We start from the raw sequence: 27,032 nt of genomic DNA, 5'->3' as shown, positions 1-27,032 counted from the left end.
ATTTTAGTTATGAAAATGTACATACTAAAATGAAGACTAGATAAAATAGTTCAAAAATGATAGTAAAAGTACATTTTCTACTGACTTTCTTGGAAGCCAAGGCAAAAAGGAAAACAAGTGAGACCATAGTTTTCTCAGATTAATATGTTTGTCAGGAGACAGTTCACTCTTCCCTGGCACTGATACATAGCTGAAGTTACCATGCTTTTAAATCCTATAGTCATAGGTATACCTATGGCTGATTCATGCTGATGTTTGGCAGAAACCAGTGCAATACTGTAAAGCAGGTACCCTTCAATTAAAAATGAATAAATTAAAAAAAATTATATAGTGTCTTCAACTACAGTTTTAAAGAATGAATAAAAGTGTTTGAATATTTAAAAACCCTAAGTACAGTGAAGAGCTGACTCACTGGAAAAGACTCTGATGCTGGGAGGGATTGAGGGCAGGAGGAGAAGGGGACGACAGAGGATGAGATGGCTGGATGGCATCACTGACTCGAAGGACTTGAGTCTGAGTGAACTCCGGGAGTTTGTGATGGACAGGGAGGCCTGGCGTGCTGCGATTCATGGGGTCGCAAAGAGTCGGACACGACTGAGCGACTGAACTGAACTGAAGTACAGTGAGGGTTTGGCCCTTAATCGTAATACAGCGGAGGCCTCGTGTTGTTCTTGGAGTTAGTGTAAGTAAGGCCAGGTCAGTACTTCCCGGTGCCCTGGGGCTGGCGTCACCCTCAGACCCTCTTTCAGATTTCAGCTGTCTCAGGGGGTGCTCACAGCATCTGGGAAGCTGTTTGTCAGGATCGTGGATGCTGAGATGTAGATCTTTTATACCCCTGACAAGAGAATGAAATCGGTGTTTCTTAACCACATATGAGCTGTCTCTCAGCATTCAACATGATGTCTTGTGTGGGCTATTTCTTACCTGGATTTTTTAGGCTTACCTATTTTATTTTATTTATTTTTTTGGTGTAGGTTTCCCTTTTCTTTTTCTTTTTTTTTAATTTAATTTTTTTTTAACTTTACAATATTGTATTGGTTTTGCCATATATCAACATGAATCCATTACCTAGATTTTTTGAAAGGGAAATATGTCTTCACACTCCCCATTTTTTCAGTTTTCAGAAGTGCTGACATCTCAAGAGATGTTAAGATTTTGGAAAAAGAAAAAAATTGCCCTCTGGCTTTCTAGGTTCTTCTAGCTGGTCTAAAAATTTGACATGAGAAGATTAACAGGAGAAACTCTGATTTAATCACATATGCACAGGTGCCTGTCCTAGGAGGCTTCCATGGCATCTGAGAGGAGGAGAAGGGGGTGGACACTGGGGACTTCAGCAGGCAGGAGGCAGTTCACACGGAGACAGACAAGCCGGTGTTTGGAGAACAGATGTTTGCGGGGACCTGCTGGGATGGTGGGACACAGAGGACTCTGTTCTCCAGGCCCCATCCAGCTCCCCACACCCAGGCCGTGCTCTTTGTAGATCTCCCAGGATAGTGGTCTTCTAGGCCAGGCACTTCCTCTGAGGTCTGTAGACAGGTAAGGGGCAAGTGAAAAGAAGGACTTCATGAACTGTCTGTTTCTTAAAAATAATCATCATAAAATAATCCTCATGTTGAAGAGACATTCTGTGGGGTGGCAAATTTTGTTTCCCTACAAAGTTACGGATGACGTTAGAGAAGGAAGTATCACACACCTCAAATTTTGCTTTTTGGGCTGTAGAAGTTAATGGTTTAAAATTCAGCTCCCATGGATTGCTGGTACAAATCAGATGCCCTTTAAGTGAACTGTGAGTTGAATTGGTGTATGAATCTTCATATGTACAGAGACTGACTCGGTACTCAGATAACTCATTTAGATAGCTCTGTGAAGTCCTGTTAGAGATGTGTTTTCATCCCCTGAAGTGAAGTCTGTAGTCACTTTTCCTCTTGCCTGACAGTAACGTAGCCTTAACCCAAAGGCACGGTAGCTCAGCCGGTAAATAATCTGCCGGCAGTGCAGGAGACCCAGGTTTGATTCCTGGGTCAGGAAGATCCACTAGAGAAGGTATAGGCTACCCACTCCAGTATTCTTGGGCTTCCCTTGTGGCTCATCTGGTAAAGAATCTGCCTACGATGTGGGAGACCTGGGTTCAATCCCTGGTTTGGGAAGATCTCCTCTCTCGTAGCTCAGTTGGTACAGAATCTGCCTGCAATGCAGGAGACCTGGGTTCGATCCTTGGGTCGGGAAGATCCCCTGGAGAAGGAGATGGCAACCCACTCAGTATTCTTTCCTAGAGAGTCCCATGGACAGGGGACCCTGGCAGGCAATGGGGTTGCAAGAGTCCAAGAGTCAGACACAACTTAGCAACTAAACCACCACCACCACCACTCACTCCGGTAATCTGGCTGGGAGAATTCCAGGGACTGTCTAGTCCATGGGGTTGCAAAGAGTTGGACATGACTGAGCAACTTGTACTTACTCATTATTATTGTTGTTATTATCATCTACTGTAAAGATGGAACAGTGTCTGCTCTCTGCACCGTCTTTTATTGGAGACCAGGCAGCCTCTCAATAGAGAGAGGAACGGGCCTGTGCCCTGGCAGTTCACCTGCCCACTCTGCCCTGAGCAGGTGGCCACAGCTTTCCCTCCCCTGTAGGTGGAGATGAGACACCCGCTCCCAGGTACAGCAGAGAGGAGAACATGTGGGCACACCTGTGCTCAGGTCTCCACGGTGGCCTGTAACTGACTGCGGGTGAGGCAACCTTTGTGTGTTCCCAGGCGCAGGCCCCTGGTGTCAGGACTGCCATGTGCCCGCACACAGGACTTGGCAGGTAGCTTGGGTGATGCTCAGGAGTGTTAGAATTGACCACACTGGGTGTCAGGACAGCAGATCACCACGCTTTCCAGGCCGAGCCCAGGGAGTCGATGTTTCTCCAGAGCTCCGTCGACTGGGTCTCCGACGTGTAGGGCAGGCTCTTGTGCCTCCATTCAGTACTAGACGGTCTTTGTTCCAGGACCTAGCGTGGCCTCAAATCCTTCACAGACTCAAGCCCTTCACAGACGATCCTCCGTGTCTGTGGATCATCTGGGAGGAGTGTTCTCCTGCTATTGCTGGTTGAATCTGCAGACAGGATGCTGCGGGTATGGAGGGCAGACTGTGTACCTGAGGTCTGGGGATTCTACAGTAAGCATTATACTCCCCAGCCCCCTTCTACCTAAACCTCACAGACCTATGCAGCCACAAAAGCTCCCTGGTTGGAATCTTCCCCAGGTTGCTGGCATTGACTGTGACCATAAACTCTCTTATTTTCTAATAACATTTGTAGGCTTCTGTTTTGACCTTTGCATAAATTAAAACTTAGCTGTTGGTTGAAGAAGAGATCCTATTGTCTGTGTTAGGGTGGTTATTCTCTTTAATACAGTAATAGATTATATGCTTCGTATGAAACCTAGAGTGAGTCAGTGGTAAGAACTTTCCTCCTGGGATAAAAAGATAAACCCATAAGCCATTGTCACGCTGCAGGAAGTTCAGTCAGGCTCGCATGTTTAAACCACAGCCGGCTCCGAGCCCTGTGGAGTTCTGTCCCCTCACTTGCGCTAGTTCCTGTAGCTCATGCTCTTCCTGTCTGGGTTCCGTGTTGTTTCACAGGCATCTTCAAGCAGGGATGGCTTTGGGCTGAGGCTGTGATGATAGAGGGTGGACAGTGCACTGGCCGAGACTCATCCCATCCCTGGATTCTGTGCTGTGCAGGATGGCAGGTCATCTTGGCCTGTGGATCCTGGGGGGCCCCCAAAGGCTGCTTAATGAAGGTGCTAAGACCAGGGGAGGTGGAGCGGCGGCTGAGGGCTGGAAACGCTGACCCCTGCGCCCACTGAGCCGCCTTCACACCCATCCCTCAGCCAGCTCCCCAGGGAACACCGAGAGCCCGCTCTCCACCAAGTGATCAGCTGGAGTGTGAACCTGATATCTAGTCCAAAACTCAAGATTTTCCCCTTTATAGGAGGAATCTTGTAAATGTTCTTAAAAAACCTTTTTCTTGTCCTTATTGGGTACTTCAGAAACAATAGTTTAGGCAAGTCCTTTGTCAGAAGATAGGGAAAGGTTTTCTGTCCTGGAATCACAGTGGTACCCATCTGCAGTTCAGAGCTGCGTATACACAGACTGTGGGTTTCCGAGGTGGTGCTAGTAGTAAAGAACTTTCCTGCTAGTGCAGGAGATGTAAGAGATGTGGGTTCGATCCCTGCAGGGGTTGGGAAGATCCCCTGGTGGAGGGCATGGCAACCCACTCCAGTATTCTTGCCTGGAGAATCCCATGGACAGAGGAGCCTGGTGGGCTACAGTCCATGGGGTTGCACAGCTGAGCAACTTCGCACAGCACATACACTGACTGGGTGCTTGTCCAACTGATTTTCAAAAGGAGAGAATGTCACCTGAAACATTTGGAGACCACCTCTCTAAGCCACAGTTTGCTCCCTTTATAAAATGAGATCAGTTTTCGGCTCTTGAGATTGTCCTGTGGGTTCAGCAGTACCATCTTGGAGAAGGTTTCAGACTCCACCAGTGTAGATGGAGTGAGCGCTAAGTAACAAGCAGCTCCCATTAACTGTTGGATCCTGGAGGTTACTTCCAGTGGCTGTTTTCACATGTGCTTGTGTCAATCTTTAGGGATAGACAACTTGTATTTCCTAATGTCAGGAAGCTTCTCATGTGTCTGTTGGTCCACTGACTTGGACTTGTATGTAGGTTGATTTTGAATTTGTTAGGTTGCAAAAGAGAGCAGCAGACAAGACTTTATAGGAAGGCAGACGTCACTTGTGGTTGGGTGCAGAATTACTCGTTTACGTGTGTCACACCTTGTCTGTACATGGTAAATGGACTGTTTAAAATTCATGCAGTACTGGTACTTTTAAATTTAGGCAAGGTGAACAGGGAGGCCTAGCGTGCTGTGATTCATGGGGTCGCGAAGAGTCGGACACGACTGAGTGACTGATCTGATCTGAACTGAAGATCAGTTTTCTGGGGCTCAGTTTTTAGATGTTAAAGTGACTAGAGACGACAGTGTATATTGTGCTTCAGTTTTGAAAAGGACTCTTTACTGATTTCACTTCTAACCTCCCTTGCTGTTTCCTTCCTGTGTTTCAGGGAATATCTTGGTAAACAACTCCAGTCTGAACAGCCGCAGACTGCAGCCGCCCGGAGCTGAATGGGCTCTCAGGGCTCCCCTTGGATCTCCAGCCGTCCCCTCACCTGGGATAGAAGACCTGGAGTGGGTCTCAGTAACTGTGGTCAAGCTCAAACCATTCCTCATTTTATGTGTCATTGTCTTCTGTTGTGTAGCTTTTCCCAATGCTGATTTCCCATTGTTTTGTCTTAAAGTAGGTGCTTTCTGTATCTAAGGAAAATAGTACTGTTACATATACTGCTCGTAATTTCTTTATTTATTGTTCTCTGGAATGAATATAGGGTTATTAAAACATTCTCACTCCAAATACATTTTTTCTCTTTCCTTGTTCCTGACTTGAACTGTAACAAAAGTACCTTTTGTCCCAACTGAATTGGGAGAATTGTATTTGCAGAGTAGTGAATGGTAAATAAATGTTTTGAATTCATACGGATTTTTGTCTTGCATCCATCCACCTGCCCATCCACACATGCACATTGCAGCAATCTTCTGCTAATATTGAGAAAACCTTAAAATGTTAAATGAACTCTTAACATGATGCTGTCATCTAAAAGACTTGCTTATGAAGCACAGTGAGGAATTTTAGCTCTTGGTTATTTTCACTGATTTCTTACTTACTCTTGGATTTTAGTACTTCAAGTCTATTTTCTTTCAATACTTTCTGGTTTAAATATTGCCAATAGGTATTTTATTTCTACCTCCCACCTTTTATTCTGGAACTCCCAGCCTTCACAGGGCCATCCATGGCCTGGAGGTTTACCTCCCCCATATCTGAGCCTTTTGTTTTTAACCTCGTCGCCTGGTCTGAGTCTCATTTTTCTTTCATTTTCGCTTTTCATTCTGAGCAGTTCTCTGATTGTAAAGATGGTAAGGCTAATAGTTTATATGGTAAGTTTTCTTCTATAGAAAGACACTCCTAGCACCATCTCCTGTTTAAGGATAAAAGATTGAAACGGTTGACTTGACCACCTTCATCCAGGTCCCAACTTCTCCCACCCCATGCCTCTGGCAACCACAAATCTGATCGCTTTTTGAACTAATGTTTTCATTTCCTTTGGATAAGTACCCAGAAGTGAAATTGCTGGATTGTACGGTAGCTCTATTTTTAACTTTTTGAGGAACCTCCATACTGTTTTTCCACAGTAGTTGTACCAATTCACATTCCCACCAACAGTGCACAAGGGATCCCTTTTGGCCGCATCCTTGCCAACACTCGTTACCTCCTCTTGCTGATAATAGCTTCTCACAGCTGTGAGGTGACGTCTCACTGTGGCTTTGATTTGCAGTTATCTAGTGATTATTGTTCAGCATCTCTTCATGTGCCTGTTTGCCATCTGTATGTCTTTGGAAAAACACCTCTTCAAGTCCTCTGCCCATTTAAAAATTATTTTTAACTACTTTTATTGTTTTAAAATTCTTTTTTTGTGGTGGGAAACTTCTTTTTTGGGTCTTATTGACCTTCATATTTTAGAAGATATGTGAAAAGGGCCTTCCCATTGGCAAGTAAAGCTTATTCCCACACATTGTACCTGGACAGTCACAAGTACCAGATTTATAGAATATAAATAGGCTATATATTTATATCAATATAAATTGACAGGCTACCTGTTTTATTACAAAAGACCTAGTTAGAATGTTTCTGGCTTTGAGACAGTACCAGTTTCTAGTGATTTTCAACATTGGGGCCAAGGTCTACCTTTGGAATAACACAGAACAAGTCTTATCCTTAAGATTCTACATTTTAAAAGCACGTTTATTCTAGAATAGTGCTGCTTTATTTTTGTCACGTTGCTATTTGAATGCTGGACACCTAAGACCACGTTTTGACCGAGCAAGGTGAAACAGAAGTGCGTCACGTGATGTGCCCATGGTCAGACGAAGACCTTCCTTCCTGGCTGGCCCAACATCAGGAGAAACTGTTGAAAAAGGGAGATTTTTTGCTCTGAAGAGAGCAGCAGTGCCTGTGACCCCCCCAGGGCAGGGGTCCTGACTGGGGCTTGCAGACACACTGCCTCGCTCGCGCCCTGCCGCCTGTTGCACCCACACAGCTGACGGCTCAGCACGGGAGCCTGACCCACAGGCAGTAAGTCTGGAGATGACAGCCCCAGGCGGGTGGGCCCAGGAGACACGCTGACCAGGATCTCTTGTTTGGGATGTTGACATGAGGCGTAGATGCAAGTAACTGGCAGTGAGATGACACACGTGGAAGAGATACCTAGAGATGAAAAGGCTGTAAAACCCTGAGTAAAAATCCCTGAGGCAGAGAAGAGAGTGGCAGGTGAGCTGGGTGACAGCTGGGTGAGAAGGACAGGGTCATTGGTGCCCAGTCATCAGACTTGTGGGAGGCCAGCATCCCTTGTGGGAGGCAGAGGACAAGAGCCGCTGCCCAAGACCACTGGGTGGACCTGGGTGATCACTGAATACAAGGTCCATATGTAAAAAACACTTCTCTGGGCTAGCAACCAACAACTGGAAATTTAAAATAGTGTAAAAACACTTCAAAAATTTAACAAGAGTATAAGATCTGTGCACTAAAAACTAAGGTTCCTGAGGCAAATGAAAGATGACACACAGGAGGAGATATGTTCTGACCATGGATTGGGAGATACACATGGTTAGGGTGTCAGTTCTTCTGGGTTGGTCCACAGATTCCATGTAGTCCCAACAGCAGTACCATCTGGCTTTGATGTAGAAATAAACAAGCTGCTTTGAAAGTTTGCATGGAGATGCAAATGACCTGGAAGAGCTGAAACAGTTTTGAAAGGATTTAAAGTTGGAGGCATTAACAGTACTTGGCTTTAAATAGAGCCGGGGTGGTACTGGCATAAACATCGGTGTATAAACCAGGGACAGGATAGAGTCCAGGAACAGAGCTTGATGGAATCAGTCTAAACGAGCGAGGGCTAATTTGGGAGATTAAAAATGAGATAAGATGAAAATACTGCACCGTGATAGAAGGTGAGCTGTGAAGACCATGATCGGACTTTGTGTGGAGGCCTGCCCCAAGTCCTGTGAATGCTCTTCCTCGTCTGAAGCTTGAACAGTCCTCTTGTGAGGCTACAGCTGTTACCCCTGTTTTAAAAAGGTGGAGGGCCCGGGTGAGGTTAAGTGACTTAGCCAAGTTACTGGGGTTTGCCCTCAGCTGTAACAACTACCCGGTCGACACAAGGAAAATCAGGGGTAGCTGCCTATCAGAGATATTCTAAAGTCAAAACAAGCACCCAGTTTACTACCTAAGCAACTAGATGACCGAGCAGTAGAACCCTATTGAAAATGAGTGGAGGGACTTCCCCTGGATCTTGGATGTTGTACCTGAGAGGGGCTCCCACAGGCCCATCTGCCTGGACAGGCCCAGCTTCAGGCTGAGCCGTGGGAGGTAAATCCTCCTATTGTATCTGGAAATGCTATTTTCCAAGCATGTTAAAATTCAGGTGGCATCCCGAGTGAAAACTAACCCAGGCACTGAATTATAAAAGACATGTTGTGCATAACCAGGCTTCAAAGTGATGCTTAATAAGCATATGATTAATGTCTGGTGCAGATTTACTCAAATTAAGTTTTATTTTGCAGTGAAAACATGACACTGAGATGGAAATAAATGATTAGCCACAGAGTTTCTGTATCACCACCGTATAATCAGACCATGCATCAGTATTTATGTTAAAAAATCTTAGCAAATTTTTTGATGTATGGTACATTAATTCAATTCAAATCAACCAAGTTGTTAAAAACTACCGTGAGCAAGACTGACCTAAGTAGTTATTGTGTCCAGGAGTGTGTGTCTCTTTAAGTGTGTATGTGTCCATGTGTGTTTGTTTCCATGTGTGTGTGTTCAGGTGTGTATGTGTATATAAAAGAATGTGTAAGAGATGCTACTTCTGTCTTTGAAGAGTTTATAATATAGGAAGAGAGAGGAATCATAGTTTTAATATAGGACAAATGTGCTTAATTCTAAAAGAAAAATTAAAAATGTCTCATGTGGTTGCCAGGAATGATGTACTGCTTTGGTTTAGAGAAACGGGAAAAAATTACAGAGGAGATGAGACTTGAGGTCTGTGTTACTTTTCCCAGGGGCATTTCCTAAGTCCTCAGTCACTTGGCTTCCTCTGAGCTCTGCCAATGGGACTGCCCTCCTCACCTGACTGCTGACATCCCTGTGGCCAGATGGGGTAGGTCCGAGTCAATCCCTACCTGCCAGGCTTCACAGCGTTGACTATTCTTCAGCAGCCCTGCTGTCTCTGAGGGTGATCTGTTCGCAGCTTTGACTGATCCTGGTGGGATGAGATGTGGTCCACTTACTCAACAGAGAGGGAGTTCAGGGCATCACCAGGCACAGCCACTCTTGGGATCATCTTGCAAAGATGCACCTACTAAAATTGGCACCTGGAAAGTGTGGGCATTCCAGAGAAGAGACCAGTCTGGGCGTGGACACCACGGGAGCCCACAGAGAGGACCATGCTGAGCTGACAGCCAGTGAGAGGTTATCACCTGTCCATGGGGAAGGAAACAGACGATGGTTTCATCATCCATTGGCATCTCTTTTGACAGCATCCTCCCCGTGGGCTGTGCCTTGAGGTCATAACTGCTCCTCGCTGGCTCTTTTTTCCAGTTCACAAAACAAGAACAATCTGAAGTATTGGTCTTGGCAAACCTTTTTATCCAAGTTCCATAAACCCGTGTGGGGTTTTCTCCACCTTAAATATAATAGATTGCTGTTGAGTGAAGATAACCTTAGAAATCGTATTTTGGTCAATCCTGCGATGTTACAAATGCAGAGTGGGGCTGGGTGAGAATGCCACTTTTTATTTGGTGTCTTCATTTCCATGCCCTGACCCCTGGGAGCGATGCATCCATCTTCAGGGCAAACTCTCTGAACATGGGGCCTCATGAAGGCCTGAGGTCATGGCATTTTATCTATCCAGGTACAAGCTCACACTTCCCATCTTGGGGCAAGAGGGGCCTGTGAGAAACTTGGTTGTCTTTCCCACTGCTCAGGACTGTGGATTTGGGAACAGGGACCCTTTCTGGACTTAGCAGAATCTTCATTCCCTCATACATTCTTCTTCCCCAACATGTAGAGTCTTTATTAAGTCTTTTCTCTTCATGTCACGCATAAATCTGTTGTTTACCTGCCACATCTATTTAAGGCAAATCGCCCCATTTGGTAAAGACAAAGAATTTGTGGCTCTAAATCAAAGCTTCTCACTGTTCTGTGGTTTCAGAGACCCTGTAAGAAATCATGAATTTTATGAAAATGCACACACTCATGATGGGATGTATTTAAAAAATTTTTTTTAATTTTTTATTTGAAGGACAATTGCTTTACAGGATTTTGTTGGTTTCAGCAAAACATCAACAATGGGGTATTTCGTGAACTTTTTGAAGCTGAGGTTTTCATGTCCTTGATGCTAACTTCTGGCCTTGCAAAAGCAGAAATTCCATTCCCCGAATTTCCAGCACACAAAAGACTCTTTCAAGTCGAATGTACTAAAAACAGTACATGAGAATCCGAGAGCCAAGAACAGAGGGTCTTAAGAAAACCTTCCAGCTGCCTTCACTGCAACCTTGAAGAATCCCCCAGACAACGGGCAGTTGGGGCCCGGGTCACTCGGCCGCTGCAGGTGAGGACCCAGGTGTGTGAGCTCCTTCCTCTGTCACCTGAGCCTCCCAGAGGGAGCAACCTGGTCTCCCATCAGGCCACGGGGTGCATTGTCACCAGCTAGGTCACCCGGATGGGGTATGAGCCCAAAGCCAGCCCAAAGGCTTTCTCTTATGAGAGAAACACAACTAGAAACTAACTAGCCAACCAAATATCTAAGTAGCCAACTAACCAAATGATTAACTAACCAACTAGCCAACCAACTAACTAGCCAACCAACCAACCAATCAACTAATTAGCCAATGAACCAACTAATTAACTAGATAACTAGCCAATCAACCAACAACTAATTAGCTAGCCAACTAATTAGATAACTAGCCAACCAACCAACCAACTAACTAGCCAGCTAATTAACTAGATAATGAGCCAATTAACTCCATCCTCTTTTCCCTCCCTCCTTTCTCTTTAAGTTTTTCTTTACCTCTGTTCTGCTCTCACTCTCTCTCCTGGTTTTCATGTTTTCTTTCCCGCTTTTTTTGCTCCTGCTTTTGTTCCTCCACAAGCTGAGTGTGGCTCTGGCCCGGAGTTTTCCCAGCGTTGGGGTGAGGATGTCTGGGAGGAGGCAGTGTTGCTGAGACAGGGTGGGGGGTTAAGGGTCTTTGCTATAAGTCACCAGCTCTGGGGGCTGCAAGGGGAGGCTGTCTGGGTGGAGACGGACGGTGAGCTGGGGCTGGGGTCGCCCCTGGGCAGGCCAGGCCATCCCGCAGTCAGGGCTGAGACCTGGCTGATTCCTGGGGTCTGATGACGTCACGCCCCTGGTAGACTCCCCTCAACAGGCAGCCTAGTCTCAGCTGAGTTATGCCAGCTCCCCGAGGGTCTGTGGTGCTGGACGTGGGGAGGGAGGTTCAGGCTGCATGGTGAGCGCTTTCAGCCCCCCAGAATCACCCTTATCCTTGCCACAGGACACGTCATCCTTTATTCCAGGGAAAGACAGAGAGTTAATGGTGTGTCAGGAAAGAAGCTGGAGCAGGTATGGAAAAGTAGCTAAATAGATTTTACAACATTTGAGCACAGTATCAGCAGGGACCTGGAAGAGGCAGCCAGGGTAGACCGCCAGCTCAGGGTGCTGTCTGCACAGAGAGTGACCAGCAGTACTGGGGAGAGACAGTACCACTAAGGTCCAGCTGGGCTAGAAAACATCCTGAGCTCAGGCTGAAGGTCATGCCCCAGGTGTCTCAGGAATGGAAGGCCGAGGAAGGAAGAGAAGACAGGAGAAGAGTGATTGGGTGTTCACTAAGGGGATGGAGGGCTGGTTAGTGATCCTTTAAATTAATTCATTAATTATTTTTTGGCTGCGCCACTACAGGGTCTTAGCTCCCTGACCTGGGACTGAATCTTGGCCCCCAGCAGCTCCAAGCTCTAACCACTGGACTGCCGGGAAATTCCCTCAGTGACCCTTCTTAGAAGGCAGCACAACAATAGGTTTCAAGATCTTTGAAAATGTTAGCACCGTTGGATTCTGTCACTCTGGTTATAGGAGTCTACTTTAAGGAAATCATAACTGACGCTCCCTGAAATTCATCACAGCTATTCATGGAATAGCTATTCTAATGGTTTAAAAAATCCAAACCATTAACAGGGAAGTTAATGTTAATGCATCAGTCAAGAAACATCTGTATGTGGGGACATTACACAGCCACTGGTAATTTGTTGAAGAATTCTCAGTGATATAAGGCAACTTTTGTATTTTAAGTAAAAAAAAAAAAAGAACAAAAATATACAGATAATTTCAATTATGTGAATTGATATATGCCTATATACATAGATTTATGCTGGGAGGGATTGGGGGCAGGAGGAGAAGGGGATGACAGAGGATGAGATGGCTGGATGGCATCACTGACTCGATGGATAGGAGTCTGAGTGAACTCTGGGAGTTGGTGATGGACAGGGAGGCCTGGCGTGCTGCGATTCATGGGGTTGCAAAGAGTCGGACACGACTGAGCGACTGAACTGAACTCAACTCAACTCATTTTTTTAAAAGCCCAGATTTTGTGTTGCATTTATAATTTGGATCTGCTGTGATCACAGTTAATTTTTGTATGTACAATTTATGTGATGAAGAAAGAAACCTGACGAATGATTTTTCATAACTCTAAGAAAATCTATACACCTTTTTCTGTTATTTGGGTCAATTAAATCAAAGCCAGTTTTGTCAAAGTTGAATTAACTACCACGTTTGGTAAGTAACATAAGCGTTGATAACGTCCATACCATAAATAAAATTCCTCACAAGTAGAATGGTATTAGAGTCTCAAGATCAAAAGTTTTACAACAGTTAACCATTTTGATTAGATGATAAGCTCACAGGAGTGTTTATTGTGTATTACTCCACTTCTTGGTGAAAAATACAAAATAAACCTGACTGCAGAGAATCTTCACCTGTCTTGGGCCATCACCAGATTATCTGCTGCTCTGTTCCCTGGATTCTCCCAGCTCTGCCAGAGAATCCCCAAGATTATAAAGCATCCATTTAATTGTTTCTGGAACTTGTGGCCTTTGGTTTTTTAAAAGACAGCTGAGGCACAGAGAACAGTTTAAGAGTTTATTTGAGCAACAATTGATGGGAACCAGGTGCACAGTGAAGAAGGAGGTGTTGGAGGTCAAGGGAGGCTGGAGCCTGGAGAGGTGCACCTGGGGGAGGAGGAGATGGAGGGAGAAAGGCGGCTGTTCATTGGTGGAGCTCAGCATGGCTGGCCGGTTGTGATGGTGCTTAGATGCTTAGGTGCAATTTCCTAATGGGAGGCAGTCACAGGTTGAGGTTTTGGTTTGTTTTCCTGTGCTATGAAGCCATCAGAGCCTTGTCAGTTTGATGGCCTCCTTACTGAGTTAACTTACAGGTTTTAATGATGGTTAACAAAGAGTCACTGCAGCCATGAAATTAAAAGACGCTTACTCCTTGGAAGGAAAGTTATGACCAACCTAGAAAGCATATTCAAAAGCAGAGACATTACTTTGCCAACAAAGGTCCATCTAGTCAAGGCTATGGTTTTTCCTGTGGTCATGTATGGATGTGAGAATTGGACTGTGAAGAAAGCTGAGAGCCAAAGAATTAATGCTTTTGAACTGTGGTGTTGGAGAAGACTCTTGAGAGTCCCTTGGACTGCAAGGAGATCCAACCAGTCCATTCTGAAGGAGATCAGCCCTGGGATTTCTTTGGAAGGAATGATGCTAAAGCTGAAACTCCAGTACTTTGGCCACCTCATGCGAAGAGTTGACTCATTGGAAAAGACTGTGATGCTGGGACGGATTGGGGGCAGGAGGAGAAGGGGACAACAGAGGATGAGATGGCTGGATGGCATCACTGACTCGATGGACATGAGTCTGGGTGAACTCCGGGAGTTGGTGATGGACAGGGAGGCCTGGTGTGCTGCAATTCATGGGGTCGCAAAGAGTCAGACACGACTGAGCGACTGAACTGAACTGAATAATGATTAATAATTAATACTGATTAATAATTAATATAAGTTAATAATGACGATGATGATTTAATGATGATAACTAAGGCTGAATGAGAGTCTTAGAGCACATACTTCCCTCTGTATACATGTCTGCATCCCTCTCAGTTGACCTACACAGCACAGCCTACATCCCAGGCTTCTCTAGACACCTACCCCTGCCATCCCTACCACAGTAGGGCCTGGTGGGGAGATAGTGTTCTCCCCACCCCACTTCTCGGGTCCAGTCCCACCTGCCCCCCAGAGCTTCCTCCAGGTGCCTCTGGCTTGTCTCTGGTGACACCCCTGGTTCCTCCCGTTCTCCTCATAGGCTCCTCAGAGCCTGGGGCCTTCCTCAAGAGGCTTCCTGAGCCCAGTCTCCCCCGCCTATCCCCAAGGTTATGAACACCCTGAAAGCACAGCATTTTGGTATCCCTGCCTTGCACCCAGTCCCTCACTCAGGGCAGTAAACAGTAGGTGCTCAATTTGGATGTGAACTATTCACAGAAGAAGCGAGTGAAAGTGAAAGTGAATGTCACTCAGTCATGTCCAACTCTTTGCAACTCCATGGACTATACAGTCTATGGAATTTTCCAGGCCAAAATAGTGGAGTGGGTAGCCTTTCCCTTCTCCATGGGATCTTCCCAATCCAGGGATCAAACCCAGGTCTCCCGCACCATGGGCGGATTCTTTACCAGCTGAGCCACAAGTGAAGAAGTGAGGGATGCTCAGTAAAAGCCTATGGAAGAGTAGGTGGTTATAGTTCAAGGGCCCTTACTCTGTTATGCTGTCTTCCTTTCTCAGGCAGGAGGGCTAGGGGGACTAGTGTTTGGCTGGTGGGATGTCTCCTATGAAAGATGGTAATTAGCAGCCAGACATCAGGGAGTGCAAAGTCAAGTGGGCCTTAGGAAGCATCACTATAAACAAAGCTAGTGGAGGTGATGGAATTCCAGCTGAGCTATTTCAAATCCTAAATCCCAATCCCAAAGAAAGGCAATGCCAAAGAATGCTCAAACTACCACACAATTGCACTCATCTCACACTAGCAAATTAATACTCTAAATTCTCCAAGCCAGACTGGAAAAGGTCAGTTTTCTTTCCAATGCCAAAGAATGTTCAAACTACTGCACAATTGCACTCATCTCACATGCTAGTAAAGTAATGCTCAAAATTCTCCAAGCCAGGCTTCAGCAATATGTGAACTGTGAATTTCCTGATGTTCAAGCTGGTTTTAGAAAAGGCAGAGGAACCAGAGATCAAATTGCCAACATCCGCTGGATCATGGAAAAAGCAAGAGAGTTCCAGAAAAACATCTATTTCTGCTTTATTGACTATGCCAAAGCCTTTGACTGTGTGGATCACAACAAACTGTGGAAAATTCTGAAAGAGATGGGAATCCTAGACCACCTGATCTGCCTCTTGAGAAATTTGTATGCAGGTCAGGAAGCAACAGTTAGAACTGGACATGGAACAACAGACTAGTTCCAAATAGGAAAAGGAGTACATCAAGGCTGTATATTGTCACCCTGCTTATTTAATTTCTATGCAGAATACATCATGAGAAACGCTGGACTGGAAGAAGCACAAGCTGGAGTCAAGATTGCTGGGAGAAATATCAATAACTTCAGATATGCAGATGACACCACCCTTATGGCAGAAAGTGAAGAGGAACTAAAAAGCCTCTTGATGAAAGTGAAAGAGGAGAGTGAAAAAGTTGGCTTAAAGCTCAATATTCAGAAAACGAAGATCATGGCATCCAGTCCCATCACTTCATGGGAAATAGATGGGGAAACAGTGGAAAGAGTGTCAGACTTTATTTTTGGGGGCTCCAAAATCAATGCAGATGGTGAGTGCAGCCATGAAATTAAAAGACGCTTACTCCTCGGAAGGAAAGTTATGACCAACCTAGACAGCATATTCAAAAGCAGAGACATTACTTTGCCAACAAAGGTCTGTCTAGTCAAGGCTATGATTTTTCCTGTGGTCATGTATGGATGTGAGAATTGGACTGTGAAGAAAGCTGAGCACCGAAGAATTGATGCTTTTGAACTGTGGTGCTGGAGAAGACTCTTGAGAGTCCCTTGGACAGCAAGGAGACCCAACCAGTCAATCGTAAAGGAAATCAGTCCTGAATATTCATTGGAAGTGTTGCAGAAACCAGTGCTCAAGAAACCAAGCAGTACACTCGTAGAGTTGGAGAACTCAGGTTTATTACACCAGCGGGCCCAGAGAAGTTAACCCTCCAAGCTCTGAGCCCCGAACAAAGGGATTACAGAGTTTTTACAGACAGACTGTAGTGGGCAACACTAGCTGTTAATAGGCTGGTTTAAACTAAGGGGTTTCACTCTCGTGGGAACACCAGTAGAAATGGGGAGGGGGATGCCTGACCTTTACATGGACAGGCATGATTAAAGAGGTTTGCAGGGCTGAGCAATTGCAAAGAGCAGGACAAGGGTGAGTGATATAAACTCACTAGTATTGCAAGTCCCCACTTTCTGAGACTACGTGTCTTACATGATCTACACTTTGCAAGGGGCAAGCTGAGTTACAGAGGCAGAAGAAGGAGATTATGGAAAATTTTAACTTTTCCTCTTCATTCCCCCCTCTTAATGCTTCTATCACTCATTGTAGAAAGCATTATCTAATGTTTTGCTAAGACATTCAAAGCTCTCCATTGTTTAGGGGGCTCTTTTGAACTAGTACCATTTGTAACTTTATGGATTCAATCTGAGAGGTTATGAACAGGGTAATTGCACTGAGAATATAAGAGCCAAACAAGAGTGCCACAAAGAGTGTGAAGAGAGGACCTGTTAAAGGGAGAAGCCACAATGCCCAGCTCCATATATCGTTCCAATTACCCCAGGAATTAGCTAGTTTCGCTCTCCTTTTTATGATTTGTTTGTTCCCTTAGCTCTTGGGCCATGTCCCTGGCTATTCCTGACGGGTTTACACACAAGCAGCATTTTTCATTCAAAAAGGGGCAGAGTCTTCCCTTTTCAGCTGTCAGTAGGCCTAGCCTTCTGCTATTCTGTAAAACCACGTCAGCCAGGGAGTCTAGTTGGTCCTGTAAGGCCACTAAAGATTTGGCCACTCTCTCAGTGTCGTCTGTGAAGTCTTTGGATAGTGTATGGTAAAAGGTGGTTGATGAAGCAGTTCCTCCTAGTCCCACACCTATCCCAGCCTCGATTCCCAGACCAACTAGAGGTATAACCTGGATGGCTCTTTTTGACCGCATATGTGCTGCCAGAGGTATGATGAGAGTCTGGTTGATAGGGACAATGTTTATCTGGGGAGTGAGGAAAGCTATGGTGCAGATACCCATCTAATTGACAGGTAGACATCAGTAAGCATCTGTCCCACAAACAAATAAAAGGCCTTGGGGGCAGCACCACCTGTTACAGCAAGGGACACCAAAAGGCTGCAAAGCAGCCTGCACGTAACAGATAACCGAACACTAGCAAAAGGTTTTCTCCCCATCTTTGGGTTGTCACGGCTATAGCAACTGGGCCTGTCATGAAGGGGGTTCAGCTATACTGTGGAGCAGTGTAGTTAGTAGGGAGAATCAATCATAAAAGACATCTAATAAGAATGAGGCTTCTCACTACAGTGAAATAACAGACAGTTAACTGCAGCTTCTGACCCAAGTCCCAGTCCTGGGGTGCGACTGAAGCTAGTCCTGTAGCAAAGAGCATGGCAATAATACCAATCAGGGATAGAGGCAGGGTTGACAATGAAAATCCATTGATATTTTGATAGCTGGATCTTTAAGCTTCTGCCATGCGTTGACCAGCCAGCTGCCAGAGTGTGCCTGGAGCAAGGCTGAAGAGTCCTCAAGTTTCTGCCATGTGTTGACTGGTCAGCTTCCAGAGTGACTAGAGCAGGGCTCAGCGTCCTTCGTAGGTGAGGGCCCTTGTTTTTGGAACCTGACTTTGAGGAGGTTTTCGGGGTCTTGACTGCTTTCCAGGTGTCCTCATCACAGGAAGTCGCTGCCTTCTTGACTCTGGTGTGGTGGATCCAAGGGATGACACCTAGAACTCTAACAGCAGTAGGGGTTGCCAGGACGACATGTGAGGGCCTGTCCAAGCTGGCTGAAGGGGTTTCTTTTTCCAGTCTTTAACCCGTACCTCATCTCCTGGCTGATAGGGATGAACCCAGTTGCCCAGTGGAATGGGTGGCCTTTCTCAGGTTTTTCGGGCGATATGGTGGAAGACTGTTCCCAGGGCCTGGAGGTGTTGGGACAGCTCCAGGTCAGCTAGTTGTTGGTGGTCTCCCTTGAGCTTTTCTATCACTGGGGGTGGTCTCCTGTATAAGATCTCAAAGGGAGAATAGCCTGAGGACCTCAGGGTGCATTTACGGCTGGAGGTAAGAGTCCACAGAATGATAAGGCAGCTTGTTCCAGCACTGTCTGGGCATTGGCCGGGGGATGTTCTTGTCGTACTACTACTTGGGAAACAAATTTAACAAGAAAGTTAAAGATACATGACCCAAAGATTAATAGAAGCAGGAAAGCTGCTGAGGCGCTAGCTAGGAGATCCCGGTCCAGACATTGGTTCATGACATTAGTGTTTCTCTAGGTATGAGAAGATGCAAGAATTAGGACTCATAAAAATCTTTACCTGAAAACACCTGACTATCTGAAGGCCTGTTTTTCTGGGTTTTTCCCAGACTACAGAGTGCCTTATTTTTTGTCTGCACCCTGAACTCCTTTCAACAGGGTGTTGAAGGTTAGCATCTTATAATGGTCATGATTTAATCTTTGTAGAGGCAGCTGGCGAGGGCCAACTTCCAGTCAGCAGGGCCCCTTCATAGTCATATTTGACCATGTTTGGGGGCATTTCATGGTCACTGTGTCCGTCGGTGCTGGGAAGGCTCATTCCCAGGTCTAATGAAGACTCCATTGACAGGCCACTCATGGTGTTGTCACTAGACCAGGCTTTGTAAGTAGCAAAAGTCTCTGGACCATACCTGTCTTACTAGCCTCTTGGTCCAGAAAATTCTGAAAGAGATGGGAATACCAGACCACCTGACCTACCTCATGAGAAACCTATATGCAGGTCAGGGAGCAACAGTTAGAACTGGACATGGAACAACAGACTGGTTCCAAATAGGAAAAGGAGTACGTCAAGGCTGTATATTGTCACCCTGCTTATTTAACTTCTATGCAGAGTTCATCATGAGAAACGCTGGGCTGGAAGAAGCACAAGCTGGAGTCAAGATTGCTGGGAGAAATATCAATAACCTCAGATATGCAGATGACACCACCCTTATGGCAGAAAGTGAAGAGAAACTAAAAAGCCTCTTGATGAAAGTGAAAGAGGAGAGTGAAAAAGTTGGCTTAAAGCTCAATATTCAGAAAATGAAGATCATGGCATCTGGTCCCATCACTTCACGGTAAATAGATGGGGAAACAGTGTCTGACTTTATTTTTTGGGGCTCCAAAATCACTGCAGATGGTTATTGCAGCCATGAAATTAAAAGACGCTTACTCCTTGGAAGAAAAGTTATGACCAGCCTAGATAGCACATTGAAAAGCAGAGACATTACTTTGCCAACAAAGGTCCGTCTAGTCAAGGCTATGGTTTTTCCAGTGGTCATGTATGGATGTGAGAGTTGGACTGTGAAGAAAGCTGAGCGCCAAAGAATTGATGCTTTTGAACTGTGGTGTTGGAGAAGACTCTTGAGAGTCCCTTGGACTGCAAAGAGATCCAACCAGTCCATTCTGAAGGAGATCAGCCCTGGGATTTCTTTGGAAGGAATGATGCTAAGGCTGAAATGTCAGTACTTTGGCCACCTCATGTGAAGAGTTGACTCACTGGAAAAGACTCTGATAATGGGAGGGATTGGGGGCAGGAGGAGAAGGGGACAACAGAGGATGAGATGACTGGATGGCATCACTGACTCAATGAATGTGAGTCTCAGTGAACTCCGGGAGTTGGTGATGGACAGGGAGGCCTGGCGTGCTCAGATTCATGGGGCTGCAAAGAGTCGGACATGACTGAGCGACTGAACTGAATTGAACTGGTCCAGAAAAATTTTTTTTCTTGTTGCTTCTTCCCATATCTAGAGTACATTGTTACAATTATTGATCTCATACGAAACTGTATATCAGCATTTTATCACAGGCTCAGTCACACATTTGGTAATGTAAGAAATAATCTTCTGAAGCAAGCTACATAGAAAATAATATAGCTAGCAGTTATTAGTAAGATCACAGGCAAGGAAGAATTTAAGTCAAGAACTTTCATTGGGTATAGCCTGGTATACCCCAGGTCATCTGTCTCAGTTAAATGATTATAGCCAAGTGTTAATCTCCTGGTTGTACATCGTGGAGCATTTGACCTTTATCCAAAGACTGGTTACTGAGATAAGCTTTGGAAACAATCTTAGAGTGACCTTTTTAATAACTTAATTAAAGCTTTTAGCAATATAACAAGGAACTATCTCAGAAGTGAGTCTTAGTAAGCACAGATGTTAATTAACAAAACTAGAACTTAATATTTTTTCCTTTTTTGGAGAACTCACTGTGAGGGCATTAACACTGTAGCCAGGGCAGGCTTTAACCCATCAAATGATGAGGTCTGTCAGGGAGCCAGAAAAAGCCAAGCGGCCCTCTTGGATTTCCCATAGTCCTGGCTCTGATTTTTAGCTGTTGTTTACTTATTTTTAATTTCCTGATTTAAGAGCAGACTATGGCCATATTTTAAGGACATCAAGAAAGCAAAAGTCGAACCATGAGGGGTTATTTTTTGTAGAAGCAGAATGAGCTTTATCTACATGTACCATAATCTTAAATAATGTTTATTTATTTTACCAAAGTAACAAAAAGATTTTAAAAACAAATATAAATCACTTAAAGGCAAAGAAATTTATAATCTGTTATTGAAAGCTGCATTTTAAGAAAACTGTGTTCTCTAAACAGAGAGAAGACCAAATTCCAGTCTGGCATCAGCTTACTGTTAATAACAAAATTTGTTTATCTGTTTAATCTTAGAAAGTCTTTTCCATAAATCTTGAAGAACTAGCAGTATTCTTCTAAAGGCATGAGAGTAAAACCGTAGAAGGCATGTTTAAATCCTGATTCTATTGCAATTGACAAAAAACCCTGGTCATAACACTTTAATATGATAACTAGAATTATAATTGACCATATTTTATCAGGGCATATCAGATCTATATGAATTTCATGTAATTTTAGGATATCTATATTAGTAATATCAACCATACAGTATAACCTGAAAAGATTTTTCACCCCTTTAACAGTACTTTACATGTAATTTAACATGTTCAGTGAACCCAGGTAGCTTAATAGCTCTTTGGGATGTCTCAGGGGCCCTCTGAAGCATCCCAAAGTTAACTAGAAGTCAAGTTCTTTAGGAAGTTTTGTCAATAAATATCAAAAGGGTTTATAACACTCATTCAGGTAGGATCATATAAGTTACTGTGAAATAATATTTATTTACTTAGCCAAAGTTAACAAAAGATTTCAAAGCTAAATATAGAATAGACCAATTAAGAGGTAAAGAAACATAAATCTATTATTAAAAGCAGTTCCACATCTGAAGAAAGTATGTCCTCTTAACAGAGAGAAAGGCCGAATCTAAGTTTTTGCACCAGCTTGCTTTAAACTCATTTAGGTAAACTTATGGAGAAGGAAATGGCAACCCACTCCAGTGTTCTTGCCTGGAGAATCCCAGGGATGGGGGAGCCTGGTGGGCTGCCGTCTATGGGGTCGCACAGAGTCGGACATGACTGAAGTGACTTAGCAGCAGCAGGTAAACTTAATTAAATTTATTTTAAACTTAGTCCTGCTGCTGCTGCTGCTTCAGTCCTGTCTGACTCTGTGCAACCCCATAGATGGCGGCCCACCAGGCTCCCCCGTCCCTGGGATTCTCCAGGCAAGAACACTGGAGTGGGTTGCCATTTCCTTCTCCAACGCATGAAAGGGAAAAGGGAAAGTGACATGACTCTTAGCGACCCCATGGACTGCAGCCCACCAGACTCCTCCATGCACAAAGCTTTTTTTCAGGCTCCACCTTCCACAAACCTTATAATCATTTGCTGTAACAGCCCCCTGTAAGTCAGACCTACTTTTTTTTCCCTTTATAAAATGTAATTTTATTTTTTATATCAGCTTTATTAAAAACATGCATCCTACTTTCTTATTAGATTAGCAAACAAACATTAATACTAGATATTTAATGTTGAATATTTCCCAGTTTACTTGAATCTTAAATTTATTTAGGTTAATTTTTCTTGTATTTAGAATTGTTTCATTGCTTACTTTTCTTTAGGCCAATTAAATTAGAACTCATTTACAACTTCAACAATAGTATCAGAAAAAAGACATATACTGAGACATACATATATCCAGACAGACAGACTGACAGAAATCTTATAGTTTTCTGTTTGAGATTTAAAATATCTCTTTGTCCCACTTTTTTTCTCTTCATTTGAAGTTCTAATTTGCCCAAAGCTGAGGTCTCAGGCCAAGCTGGCTGTGTATTTCAAGGACATGGAAAGGGTTAACTTCAAGCTTTTCCCTGGGCAGGTCTTTTTAACAAGCTAGTTTTTTTTAATTGCATATGCTAGTTGTTTTTGATTGCATATGCAAAAAGATTTTGTTTTGTAGTTTCCAAAAAGAAAAATTTCTCTCACTCAGTTCAATCAGCAATCATGCATGCACTCACAATCATTCAGAGTCTGTCACAATGCCTCCCTTCTGAGTCCCCAGGTTTCCTTAACTATTGCTCCCTTCTGGGAGCCCCAAGGAAGTTATAGTCATGATGCCTCCCTTCTCCTGAATCCCTAAGTTTCCTTAACTGTTGCTCCTTTCCTGGGAGCCCCAAGGAGGTTATCATTCACACTGCCTCCCTGCCTCCCAAGTCCCCAGGTTTCCTTAACTGGTGATCCCATCCTGGGAGCTCCAGGTGATCAGTCTCCTCTTCGACCGGTTGCGGTAGGTTCCTCCTGGGGTAAGGCCTCCCCCAGGGCCTTCCCTTATCCTGTGGCCATTCCTGGTGAGTTGGCCCATCTCTCCAATGAGTCCAGTTGGGGCTTGGCCATCCGGAGAGTCAGAACACCGGTTCAAAAGAGAACCCGAATACCGTCATGTGGCGTAACTTTTTGTTTGTCTCGGGATTCCTTAGCTCCAGCCTGGCCAAGCTACCAGTCTGGTGGCTCAAGGGGCCGGTGTGGTTGGAATCTTGCTGGGGCCTCCAGAAATGTTGCAGAAACCAGTACTCGAGAAACCAAGCACTACACTCGGAGAGTTGGAGAACTCAGGTTTATTACGTTGGCAAGCCCAGAGGAATTAACACTCCAAGTTGTGAGCCCCGAACAAAAGGATTACAAGAGTTTTTCGATAGACTATAGTGGGCAACACTAGTTGTTAATAGGCTGGTTTAAAATAAGGGGTTTTGTGTGCTCGGGAACACCAGTCAAGATGGGGAGGGGGATGCCTGTCCTGGTCAGGCATGATTAAGCAGGTTTGCAGGGGCTGGGTGATTGCAAAGAGCAGGACAAGGGTGAGTGAGATAAACTCCAGTTCCTAGTATTGCAAGTCCCCACTTTCTGAGACTATGTGACCTACATGATCTAGACTTTTCAAATGGCAAGCTGAGTTACAGAGGCAGAAGGAGAAGGAAGTTATGTAACATTTTAACTTTTCCTTTTCAGAAGGACTGATGCTGAAGCTGAAACTCCAGTACTTTGGCCACCTGATGTGAAGAACTGACTCATTTGAAAAGACCCTGATGCTGGGAAAGATTGAAGGTGGGAGGAGAAGGGAATGACAGAGGATGAGATGGTTGGATGACATCACCGACTCAATGGATGTGAGTTTGAGTAAACTCCAAGAGTTGGCGACGGACAGGGAGGCCTGTGTGCGGCTGTCCATGGGGTCACAAAGAGCTGGACACAACTGAGCGACTGAACTGAACTGTTCCTTGGAAGAAAAGCTATGACTAACCTAGACAGCATATTAAAAAGCAGAGACTTACTTTGCCAACAAAGGTCTGTCTAGTTAAGCTATGGTTTTTACAGTAGTCATGTGTGGATGTGAGAGTTGGACCATAAAAAAAGCTGAGCGCTAAAGAATTGATGCTTTTGAACTGTGGTGTTGGAGAAGACTCTAGAGAGTCCCTTGGACTGCAAGGAGACCCAAACAGTCCATCTTAAAGGAAATCAGTCCTGAATATTCATTGGAAGGACTGACACTGAAGGTGAAGCTCCAATACTTTGGCCACCTGATGCAAATAACTGACTCACTGGAAAAGACCTTGATGCTGGGAAAGATTGAAGGCAGCAGAAGGAGATGACAGAGAATGAGATGGTTGGATGGCATCACCGACTTGATGGACATGAGTTTGAGCAAGCTCTGGGAGTTGGTGATAGACAGGGAAGCCTGGCGTGCTGCAGTCTATGGGGTTGCAAAGAGTCAAAAAAGACTGAACAATTGAACTAAACTGAATTAGCATTGCATTTCCTGGGGCTAAACAACTGGATGTGCAGCTTTCCATCAATAGAATGGTGTCAATTGTGCTATTTGATGGCATTGTTATGAAGATGAAATGAGGTCAGGAATTTGCAAGAATGGCTTCTTTCAGGTCCTGACACAGAGTAGGTACTCAGTGACTTCCTCCAATAACCAGGAGGAAGTCTGTGGGATGGACTCCTTATCAGAGAGAGGCTCACCAGTGTTGTCTGCAACACTCATGCACAATTCAATTTAGAATCGCATTCGGGATCCATTGTCCAGAGCACTTGTGGGTCTGTAACTGTTCTCTGTACTTGATTGCAACCTGAATTCCCAAGCCGCCTGATTGTTTTCCTAGCTACCTGCCAACATCCGCTTTTTCAATACCACTCAGCTATTACCTTGGTGATGCTAATTTTGGTGAATAAAACACAGATGGATTCTTTTTTAAATTTCCATGAATGCAAATGGGTTTCTGGACTTGAATATCCTGACCTTGTTTTGGTCACTGATTCCTGGTGGGTGTCGTGAGATGTCATTTCAATAGAGGCTTTGTTTTTGCGAGAACCTTGACCTCCAAATGAAGTTTCTGCTCCTCCTCTCAGGGAGGCAGACAATAGCAGTGATGCCCTGTACCGTAGCTTGCTGGCTTTTACGTGCTCATCTGGACACAAGGCAAGCTGAGTGGAGAGCAGCACTTTCTTATACTTTTCAAAGGTGCAGGGAGGATCAAGATCACAGGAACCATCAAGTCAGTTCTCACAATAGAGGAAGAGACATTGTGAGCAGTGCAGAGGAAAAATGGGGCAAACAGACAAAAACACGTACGTGCTGGGGCTGAGCCAGGGCCCTGCCCTTCAGGTCTTTACGTGAGACACACAAGGATGAGGATCACAGCACTGGAGGGAAGGGTGGTCTTCACCTGAGACTCATGAGGACAGACAGCGCTGGAGGGAAGGGCCTCGGGTTCTGGCTCGAGAGTCTCTGATGTTGCCCAGAGAACTGTTTGCCCACCCTCCTCCTCAGGAGCTCTGTGGCCTTGAGCAAGTGACAACATCTCCATGTCACTCCTTCTGTAAAATGGTGATAGGAAGGGTACTCAACTCATAGGGCTATGATTAGCAACACATGTGATAACAGTCATGTGACCTTAGGTAGCGCATGTGTTAAATAAATCCCATCCATTAGGGCCTGATGACCCTGCCAGTTTTCAGATGAGTTGTACGTAAAGAAGGCTGAGTGCTGAAGAATTGATGCTTTTGAACTGTGGTGTTGGATGTCGTGGTCCAGGCGCGGGTTGGGAAAGAATTTCCAGACATGAGACAGAATGAGAGGAAAATAAAGTTCATTAGAATGGGAGACGCTGTTAGAACAGTGGGCCAGCTCAGGGGAGAACTGATGTTGAACGGGGTCCTTAGTCCCCTTTTATAGCCAGGGTACAAGGAGTGGGATCTTGCAGGTCATTTGCTATTTGGATGAAGCATGTATACTGGGTTGGGGGAAGAGTAAGGGAAATACCTTCTCCCTATGGGGTAGGAGGGGAGACAGGTTATACTGGTCAGGAGGACCTGATATTCATTAATAGTTATAGAACTGGGGATGGGAGGGAAGGTCAATAAGGGTCTGGTTTTTCCGTTCCTGTATTCCAAGACCCTCCTTGGTTTCATCTTCTCTTTCGTCCTCCTTGGGTCACCACATGGAGAAGACTCTTGAGAGTTCCTTGGACTGCAAGGAGATCAAACCAGTCAATCCTAAAGGAAATCAACCCTGAATATACATTGGAAGGACAGATACTGAAGCTGAAACTCCAATACTTTGGCCACTTGATGCAAAGAACTGACTCATTGGAAAAGACCCTGATGCTGGGAAAGATTGAAGACAGGAGGAGAAGGGGACAACAAGGGATAAGCTGGTTGGATGGCATGACCGACCTGATGGACATGAGTTTGAGCAAGCTTCTGGAGATACTGAAGGACAGGGACGCCTGGTGTGCTGTAATCCATGGGGTCACAAACAGTCCGACACACTTAGCGATTGAACAACAACAACAAACACACAATATCCTTGATAATCTGACACTTGCTGCCCGAATTACCTGGGAGCAGCCCTGGCTGAAAATCAGAAGACTTGAACCAGTAGATAAGACTTTGTTCTTTTTTCATTCAGTCCCAGAATGCAGGGCTGAATTCCCATCACCAAGTATGTGGTCCCTTGCTTTTTTGTTTTGTAAAGTAAGAAAACAGTATTTATTTATTCACTCCCAAATACATATTAAGTGCCTGTCATCTGAGGGATGGTAGGA

At 44.8% G+C, this 27,032-nt stretch overlaps 1 protein-coding gene across 5 annotated transcripts in view; it reads left to right on the top strand.

The window, feature by feature from the left end:
- ATP6V1H (ATPase H+ transporting V1 subunit H) overlaps positions 1 to 5,590 on the top strand; it is a 45,958-nt gene extending 40,368 nt beyond the window's left edge. For all 5 annotated transcript variants that reach the window (XM_055545985.1, XM_055545984.1, XM_055545981.1 and 2 more), the window contains one exon: positions 5,124 to 5,590. In XM_055545985.1, coding sequence (XP_055401960.1) covers positions 5,124 to 5,184 — 61 coding nt within the window. In that variant the 3' untranslated portion in view covers positions 5,185 to 5,590. The remainder of the gene's footprint in view (positions 1 to 5,123) is intronic.
- The last annotated feature ends 21,442 nt before the right edge of the window (positions 5,591 to 27,032 follow it).

This window comes from Bubalus kerabau, chromosome 14 (assembly GCF_029407905.1).
Source record: "Bubalus kerabau isolate K-KA32 ecotype Philippines breed swamp buffalo chromosome 14, PCC_UOA_SB_1v2, whole genome shotgun sequence".
Taxonomy (NCBI): domain Eukaryota; kingdom Metazoa; phylum Chordata; class Mammalia; order Artiodactyla; family Bovidae; genus Bubalus; species Bubalus kerabau.
This window is presented reverse-complemented; position numbering and strand designations above follow the sequence as displayed.